This window comes from Camelus dromedarius, chromosome 6 (assembly GCF_036321535.1).
Source record: "Camelus dromedarius isolate mCamDro1 chromosome 6, mCamDro1.pat, whole genome shotgun sequence".
Taxonomy (NCBI): domain Eukaryota; kingdom Metazoa; phylum Chordata; class Mammalia; order Artiodactyla; family Camelidae; genus Camelus; species Camelus dromedarius.
This window is the reverse complement of record NC_087441.1, coordinates 19,419,887-19,429,840: the sequence shown is the minus strand read 5'-3', so window position 1 is coordinate 19,429,840 and position 9,954 is coordinate 19,419,887. Positions and strand designations below refer to the sequence as shown.

Sequence of the window (9,954 nt, the reverse complement as noted above, 5' to 3'; positions counted from 1 at the left end):
CCGTTTCCGGGGGAATCGAACGGTGAGCACTCGGGAGCGAATTCCGGACGGACCTCGGCGCCCAGGACCAGTGAGCGGCTGCGGCGGCGCGGCGCGGCGGCGGCGGCGACAGACAGCGCAGCTGCTCAGCTGATAGTCCACTCCCCTTTCCCGCCCCGGTGACAATCTCTGCGGAATTGTGATTTCAGGAGAGCACCCAGCAGGACCATGGCGGTCTAGCAGGCTCGTCCGGGCCAAGTCAAAGAAACGGTTTCCTGTGAACCATCCCCCACTACCCCTAGGCAGCCTGCACCCCCAGGGCCCGAAGATGCTGAGATCTACGTGGAATTTTCTGAAACGTCACAAAAAGAAGTGCATCTTTCTGGGCACGGTCCTCGGAGGTGGGTGACAGAGTTCTTGGAAAGGGGAATAGGGACAAGAGGGTGGGAGAGAGGTAACTGTCCTCTAAAATAGAGGCCGGGGGACCATGGTCCGGGATTCGTTCAGCCGTGGGATGGGGAACGGCGTGACAGACCTCCAAGGTTCTTTCCGTCTTTGCAATTGTGAAATTTGTGCCCTTTGCCCTAACACTGCCCCTTTCTCTGTTTCTCGCCTTTTACTCACCGACCTACGGAGAACCCACCACGGTTTTTTTGTTACTTGTTTTCTGTTTCAAGGCACTGTTCTCTTACAGACACATGCTTTTTCATTCTGTTCTATTGTTTTCCCGTGAGATTTCTTCTTTTCTATTTGGCCCTCCCTGTACTTTGTTTGGCATTCAGCCCTCTCAGAAGTTTCGTAATATTCGAGGGGACTTAACTAAAGCTGGCACTTTCCGTGTTGTTTAAAGTTAATTTGAATTTTTGAAAACAGCACAATTGTACTGAAGGACTGGACGGTATATGTTGGACAGAGAAACACAAATCAGTATCTTTGCTCTGTTTCTGCTGTTTTAGAATACAAACTGTAGTAAGTCAGCAGTAGGAACGTGCTTGTAGGATGTACAATCTTCCTCAGGATCTTTAATATTGAGATCAGTTCCCACCTATCTGATGAAATTGAGTTACACATGGCCTGAGAAGAGATTGAGAAACAGATTAGATAACAATCTAGAGAGAGGTTTTCCTCATAAGACCATCATGTCATTATATGCAGGGATTTGAAGGAGAGAATAAAAAATCTTGCTTTTGATACAAGAGAAGGAAATGTAGGAATGTTAAGGGGAATTTTTAGAATTTGAGTTTTTTGAGAAATATTATCACTGACTACATGCTTTGGTTACAGAAGTAATTAAAAACAAGAGCAGACATTTCCCAAAGAATTTTGTTGCTTTACTCTTAACTATTAAATTATATTCTGTTGCCCCCAAACAATTGAAATTAACAATACTTTTAGCATCAATAATTCAGCTCTGTTGATTCTTGAAAATTTGAAACAAGCTTGTTGATGAGGCAAGGACTTTTTCCCTTGTCTCTGAGGTCTATAAGTAATAAGCATCTGTGAATTTTTATCACATCCTTTGAGAAATCCTTTATAGATAAAATGTATTTCCTAATATCTTCAGCCACTGATATCTAATGTATGTTTAAATTATGCTAAGACTGCTGAGTTCATTTATTTGTAGAAGCTAATGATTTATGTGTGATGGAAAAAGTATAAGTAAAGTATTTTTGCCACTACTGAAAAAAAAGAAAATAGTGTCTCTTTAACAATCTTAGAAAAAATAGCATACCCTTTCAGATTTATGGAACAACCTAGTGGTAGATTAGAAACAATCTTAGGGAAAACAAGAGTACACTTAAGAGATAATTATAGATTTTTTTTCAAAAATCTGTTGAGAGCTTTATAGTTACAGATTAAGAGGAGTGAGAAGGTGCAGGGGCGGGGAGGTTGAGAAGGACAGAAAGAGAAAATAATCCTGGTGTTTTATGACAAAAAGACGATATCAGTCTAAAAAGGTAAAAAAGTAAATTACCATGACTGGCATTTATTAGAGCCTCACAGTCTTTCTCCTTCAAGGAAAAGGCCCTGTAACATGGCACGTTATCAGTTAATCTAAGGAATATTTACCCAGTGCCTGTAGTGTTGAAGGTAATATGATTGGAAATACACGATTTACAGACATTTTTAATAGTAATAGCTTCCATTTTGGGGGTAGACACTGTACTAAGCTCTTCGATTCATTGGGGATGACGACAGGATAATTACTGTTCCCCTGATTCAAAAATGTAGGAAACAGAGTCCTAAAAATTTAAGAAACTTGTCCAGGGTCTCAGAGTTAGTAACATGGAAGCTGAAACTCAAACCAGTGTTACATCCCAAAGCACATTCTCTTTCCACACTATGCCACTCTGTCTTCATGGACTTTATGGTCTGATAGAAATGAAAACAAGTGGCTTCGTTCATTCAGGCTCCTGTAACAAAAATACCACAGACTGGGTGGCTTATAAATAGCAGAAAATTATGTCTCACAGTTCTGGAGGCTGGACATCTAAGATCAGGGTGCCATCATGGTTAAGTGAGGGCCCTGTTCTGGGTTGTAGACTTCTTGTTGTATCCTCACATGGCAGAAGGATCTAGGGATTGTGTGAAGTCCCTTTAATAAAAGCACTAATCCCATTCATGAGGGCTCCACCCTCGTGCCCAGAACACCTCCCAAAGACCCCCGCCCCCTAATACCATTGCGTCTGGCATTAAGATTTCAACATAGGAATTTAGGGGTGACACAAACATTCAGACCATAGCAACAAGTATACAAATAATTAAAATATAAAACAATAAGAGCTGGAAAAATGCTATACATATCAAACTGGCAGGTAGCATGTGCAGTTGTAAAAAAATCAGGAAAGGGCTTCATGGAAGAAGTGGCACATATTGACATCTTGCAAACTAGGTATCAAAATGCATGCTCAAGAAGTCTGGCCATTTGGTGGGGAAAAAAACAAGGTAAAAACTTTGAGTTATAGGCCTTCTTAAGTAGGAATTTCTGCATTTTGGATGAGTAACTGCTTTAGACCAATTTGTACAATTTGGTAAGTTTATGAAAAGACTAGAGCAGTGGTTCTCAAACTTTTTGACCTGAGATCTCCTTTACACTTTTAAAAATTAAGGACCCTAAAGAGCTTTATAAAATTTGTATTTAATAATAGTTTCTGTGTTAAAACCAAAATATTTTTGAAATACTAGTTTAAAATAATAATAGTAAACCCATTGCACATTAACATAAATACTATTTTCAAAAAAAATTAGTGAGAAGAGTGGCATTGTTTTACATTTTTGCAAATCTTTTTACTGCCTGGCTTAATTGAAGAAAGCTGGATTCTCATATCTCTTTCTACACTTAGTCACTGAGATACCTACTTGTCATGTAGCCTTTAGAATACTCCACTGTACACTCATGAGAGAGTGAGAATGAAAAAGGCACATAGTGCTCTAGTATCATTACGAAACAGTTTTGACTCACAGAACCCCTGAAAGGAACACGTCCAGGAGTGCCCAAGCCACTCTGAGAACCACTACACTAGAGGAAGTGCTGCAGAGCAGAGAACAGTCAGATTCATATGTATTCACTTGCTGATTTCTAAAAATCTTAGAGCATTGACATATAATTTGTATCTTAATCCCTGTAATGTCTGTTCTCTTCAGTTTTTCATTTATTCATTCAACAAATATTTGAATGAGAGTGTCTACTTTCACTGTATTGGGCTCTGGTGATACAAAAGAATAAGACATAGTTCTTTACTTTAAGAAACTCATAATGCAGTCCTGAAAACAGAAATGGAAATAAACAAAAGTAGTACAGTGATTGTACTAGGGTACCATAATAGAGCAGGGCTCTGTGGGAGCAGAGAGGGAGAAGCATGGAGGCATCCAGCAAGCTTTACTCAAGAAACCACTTAAGTTACAGCTGACAAAGGAGAAGGGCACAGCAGGTAAGCGGGATGTTCAACAGATTCAGAGACAATCAAAATGTATTTCGCTGTGGCCAAGCACAGGGAACAAATGGGGAGTGGCAAAAATAAATATGGAGAACTAGCTAGAGTACAGATTGGGAAGGGCCTTCCTTATTGCTCCGTTCTACAAAATTTGGACTCTATTCTGTATACCAGTGCTTCTCAGACTTAACATGGATAAAAATCACTTGAGGGGCTTAATAAAAATATAGAATTCTTTTTCCCGGATTCTGATTCTTTATGCCTGGAGTACAGTTTATTAATTCTTTAATTCATTCAGCAAATATTTATTGTGCTCAGATTGTGTACTAATATTATGTATTAGAGGTGCAGCATCATACAAGACATTTGGAGATGTTTTCAAGGAACTTCCTTAGAGGCTACATTTTAAACAAGTACCCCAAGTAATTCTGATGTCAGTGGAACAGGGAACCCACATTAAGAAATGATGCCAGGGTATTGAAGAATTCTAAATATGAGAGTAATATAATCAAATTTTAAGTTTTAGAAAATTACTTTGCATATGAAAAATAGATCGGAAACGTGTGAAACTGGAAACGAAGAGAGTTAGGAAGCTGTTACATCAGTTCAAGAACATTAATAATCTGGGTCTGAATGAAGACAATGGTAAAGGAGTGGACTAAAATGGCAAAATTTAGAAAACATTTCTGAAATAGAATTGTAATAGCAGGATTCGGTGGCCTTTTGGATGAGAGTGAAGTTAATAGATTATTTTCAAACTTTTATTGAAATTTTATTAACCTAGTACATTGTGGGGATTTTCATCCATGAAGACACTGAGAGATGGTTTTAAAAAACCAAATTTATAATATGGAAAAACTAGAAGATATTTTGTTTTACCAGCAATGCTCTGAAAGGAAACCTCAAAACATTTTACATTTATTTTTTGAGGTATTTAGTGAATGTTTTCATTATCCATAAATAAAGTCATAGCTAAAGAAGAAACTTTAAAACTCATATAATTCCAGCCTTTCATTTTATGAATGAAGAAATTTAGACCCAGAGAGAGGAAGGGACTTGCTCTTTGAGTTACCTACCTAGTTGGTGACACAGCCGTCAACATCTGCTGTCTTCCAGGCCAGAATTCAGGCCACAGGTCAGGCATATTGACGATCCTGAGCTCTGTATATTAGGTAATGAATTCTCTGCCTTCATTCTTATTTTCCTAGGGAGACAAATCTGACAAAATCAGAGTTTATGAATTTTGGGAATTAGAGCCGGGGTAAATTAGTCCTTCTGTAGGAACTTACCTTCAGTGCTAGCTCAAGGAAAATCATGGGTTGTGGGATTTTAGCCTGTTTAACCATGCATTAGCTTGCTAGGGCTGCCATAGGAAAGAACCACAAACTGAGTGGCTTAAGCAACAGAAATGTATTGTCTCATAGTTCTGGAGGCCAGAAGTCCAAGATCAGTGTGTTGGCAGGGTTTGTTCCATCTAAGGGGTATAAGAGAAGGATCTGTTCCAGGCCCCTCTCCTTGGCTTATAGACAGCCATTTCCTCCCTGTGTCTTGATATCATCTTCCCTCTATATATGTCTGTGTCCAAATTACCCCTTCTTATGACGACACTAGTCATGTTGGATTAGGCCCACCTTAATGACCTCCTTTTAACTTGATTATCTCTGCAAAGATCCTATCTCTAACTGAGGTCACTTTCTGAAGTACTGGGGCTTCAACTTGTTGATTTGGGGTAGAATATACCTCAACGCATAGTAATTTATTCTTTTAGCTTTGGTTAGAATATACTACATTTACCAAATAAATATGCTACAGTTGACCCTTGAACAGCACGAGTTTGAACTCCACAGGACCACTTAAATAGTACATTTGACCCTTGAACAACACACAATTGAATTGTGCAGGGCCACTTGCACACAGATTTTTTTCAATAAATACTACAGCCCTACAGATCCCTAATTCATTGAATCTGAGGGTGCTGAACTGCAGATAGGGCCCACTGTAAAGTTACATGCAGATTTTCCACCCAGGGAGGGAGTGTTCTGTACCCCTAACACTGGTGTTGTGCAAAGGTCAACCGCAGCTCCTAAAATATTTTTGTCAGACACTGTTGAAAATCTAATGAAAATAGTGAACCTTCTCCGCAGGAAAGCATATAAACCAGTCAAATTTACTTTTATTACATAAAATTCTTAGCTATACAAGGGCATCATTGCAGCATTTCATTTTACACTATTATTATTTGAGAAATAATAATCATTTTATACATAACTTTTAGCCATTTGTTGTGCAAAAAAGCAAATAAAAACAATTCATTGAGAAATACTTGTTATTGTAAGAGTCACCTGTCAAAGGGTTACTTTGTGAAATTTAAGTCGATTTCTTCGTTCTGTTAGTATTATTGTACTGTCATCAGTTTATTGAGGATGGATTACAGGAAAGGTAGCTCTGAGGCCATTTATGTGAATTTTTATTTGTTCTTTAAGCATGATCATAATACATTTATTTGCATACAGATATAATAGCATGCTTACTTTATTTCTGTCTAATTATTTGTAGCACCTACCCTTTCACTGATCTGTAATTTTTAAGACTATATAACATGTTATCTGTTCATCTATATTGCTTACATTAGTGAAAATAATTCAGGATGTGTGTTTACCTTGTGGTTCCTGGAGGGCTACCTTTTTCCCCACCTATGACAGATAGACTAAATTGAATTATTTAGGTCATGTACAGTTCTTATGATGTTCTTTTTGTTAGATATTGGAGGCTACAGACAGTTGGAGGTAGGTGAGGATTAGTTACTTCCCTACAACCTTGTTGCCAGGTTACAATGAAACAAATTCTGGCACACATTAAAACATCTATTAGCAAACCTAGGTAAAAGGGTTTCGTAACTAGTTCCATCAGCTCATTGAAGTCCCAGTATCCTTACTTGGTGCTGCAACAGAACCATGCATAAAAGATTTACCTGAAGCAAATGCAACAGTACTTTAGCTGTAGGATTCTGCTGGCCTTTTGGTTAAGTCTCTTGACTGAGAATCCTTCGAACTAGCAGCTAAATGAATGATCTAAGCCATTCCTAAGGGTGGAAGACTTGCTAGATTCGTATAATCTTGTTCAAATTAATATTACTAAAATGTTTTAGCTAACCCAGTATCTTAAACACCATTTGTTTAATCTATGAAAATCCATTTTGATATTCATTGTGCTAGGTAAAATTTACTTGAAGTGCTTAAACCTCGGAGTGTGGCTTTTGACCAAATGCTAACCAACCACACTGGAGTATTCACATTCCCAGTTAGGACAACTGACTGCCCGAAGGGTATGACCAAAATGCACACATTTATATTACACTGTCTGTACTGAAATGTGTTAAATTACAGGCCACATGACCCCACCTATATTTTTATACTATAGTGTTATAATTTAGGAATTTCTGTACTCTGTTTTCCCTCCCTTTTTCACTTAAGTTTCTAGTTTTAGATGTCTGCCTGACTACCTACCTTTCTTTTATTCTTCCTTTCAAAATTTTCCTTTTATTTTTAAGAAGTGTTATATTTTGATTGAAGAAAATATGTAAACCATAGAGAAGCAAGCAAAAGAAGAAAATCATCTGCTGTCCCACTGTTAAGCAGTGATCATTGTTTAATGTATGTTAGAAATTAAAACCCATCTGTTGTTATGTATATCTACTTACATTAAAAAGTAAAACTTACAGAATCTTGCTTTATCATCTAACAATACAATATGGATATTTGCTTGAGCTATTAACGGTTTAGCAATGTGGTTTTTAATAGCTGTGTAAGATTCCATTGTATGGCTAGGCGATAATGTATTTAAATAATTCCCTATTGCTAAACATTTAGAATATCTCCTATTCACTATTAACAGCACTGCCTGACTTTGTAGGCTTAATTCCTTTCTGTTTGTTCAGACCTAATCTTTATGTACCCATCTGTCATTGGCTTTTAAAATGTCAGCCTCCTTTTCCTTACTTTTAGGTCACAAGTCATACAATCCTTAAATTTAGGTTTTTAAAAGTTGTAATTTTTAGCCTTTCAATAATATAAAGCCTTATATTTGGATAAATTGGGTTAATATAATGTTTGGTATTTTTAATATTCTAATTAACCAGATTAATACACTAGCTTGTTTTATAAAAACAATTTTAGGAATATATATCTTGGGGAAATATGGGCAGAAGAAAATCAGAGAAATACAAGAAAGGGAGGCTGCAGAATACATTGCCCAAGCACGACGACAGTACCATTTTGAAAGTAACCAGAGAACTTGCAATATGACAGGTAAGGCAGAGGGAAATACTTATACATGTATAAAGTTGATTGATGGTTTATGTTGATTTGCATACCTTTAGGACCAAAGTTAGAGGAAAAGGCAAAAAAAAAAAAAAAAAAAGGTAACTCTAGCAAGTATTTATGTGATTTAACTGAAATACATCATTTAATGTGGATTTTAAAAATCAGTATAAATTAATATGTACTATAAATGCTTGTTCATTTATTTTATTTATTCGTTCAACAAATACTCAGAGCACTCAGCGCTAGGGAAACAGAAGGTGAACAATTTGAGAAAAACAAAAACAAAAAACCTGACTTTCAGAGTTTATATGCCAGTGAGAGAAAAAGATGATAAACAATGAATAAATACCTTTAGGCAGTGATGACTGCTTAAAAGGAAAATGGGCTCTGTGAGGCGTGGGGATGCTCTTTAAGGCAGGGCAACCAGGAGAGTCAGGCCTCTTTAAGGAGATGATGTTTGAGGAGAAATCAGATGGTACAATGGAGAGAGTCATGCAAAATGCCTGAGGTGGGAACAAGCTTGGCATATTCGAGAAACAGTAGAGAGGCTATGTAGCTAGAGTAGCATGGGCAATGGAAGATAAGTGCAGGGGTGGGCCTGAGGCTACTGGGCCTTGTATGTCATAGGAAAGAGTCACAGGTTTCTTACATTTACAGTAGGCACCTACAGACCTGTAAGTCTAGCACTGCAGTGTATACTCAATCAGTGTTAAATCAATGGTAATAATTAATCTCCAGAGCTGGAAGCCTCCTGGGAGGCTACTGTAACAAAATAAGCTGCCCGTATTTGAAGAAAACAAGGTGTTATGTTATAACCAGAATAACTCCTTGAAGAATTAATCCTTAAATCCATGTCAAACCTGTTTTTCTTTTAGATTGTTTAAGCTTAATCCTTTCTCTATCACTTCTTTTAAGAACAATTAATTTAGAAAAAATTTATAAAGGTAAGTAGGTTCTCTTTGTTCAGTTCTAAAAAATGGAGTTTTTTCCAGAGCTGAAAGAACTTATTTTTAGTTCAGTCTCATTTGACAGATAAAGAGGCTGGCATTAAGATAGTTAAGAGACACATCCAGCTGGAGTATGATTTCTAACGTTTGAAATAATAATTACTTCATTCTATAAAGCAAATAGTAACCACAAATGCTGTAGATGACGGCAGCTTGGGTCAGGCACAGCGAGTGAGAGTGCAGGCTCAGGGGTGAGCGGGTCTGGTTCAGGCCCCAGTTTGCCTTGTGCTGTCTGTGTTCTCTGGGCAAATATAAATCTAGTTCTCTCCCCTGTAAAATGATTTTCATAAACCCCACTTCATAAATGTTTTGTGAGAATGTGATTGGTATATAATAAACACTTAGTAAATGATAACTTTTTAAAAATTATGCCATTTTTCAAATCGATATTTAGCATTCAGTGTAGTGGTGCTACCAAGGACACTAGTGAATTTTTAGAGAATAAGAGCAGTCCAATTTTGGTTATTACTCAAATTTTCAGAAAATGGAAAAAGCTGACTTCTGGGAATATATCTCATTTTGACATGAGCCTTGTGTCAGTTTAGGTGCTCTGGGAAGCAGATGCTAAGATGGGATCAGATGTGCAGGAGACTCCTTTAGAGGAAACACCCATGAAGAACAAAGGAGAGGGAGCAGAAGCAAGGAAAGCCTTTAGACCACAGTGCGGGTCTGACGCTTGTAAATAGAATGGGCAAAGGAAAGAGGGTTAGG

General features: G+C 37.5%; 1 protein-coding gene across 4 annotated transcripts in view; it reads left to right on the top strand.

The window, feature by feature from the left end:
* Positions 1 to 45: 45 nt before the first annotated feature.
* Positions 46 to 9,954, top strand: part of PEX3 (peroxisomal biogenesis factor 3) — a 43,071-nt gene continuing 33,162 nt past the window's right edge. For 2 of the 4 annotated variants that reach the window (XR_010381226.1, XR_010381225.1), the window contains exons 1-2: positions 77 to 380; positions 8,090 to 8,221. Coding sequence is in view for 2 of the 4 variants with exons in the window: in XM_010983708.3 (XP_010982010.1) it covers positions 308 to 380; positions 8,090 to 8,221 (205 nt within the window). In the remaining 2 variants the exon portion in view is untranslated. Of the gene's footprint in view, positions 381 to 8,089; positions 8,222 to 9,954 lie in introns of all 4 variants that reach the window. The other 2 variants (XM_010983708.3, XM_031456463.2) reach the window with 2 other exon arrangements.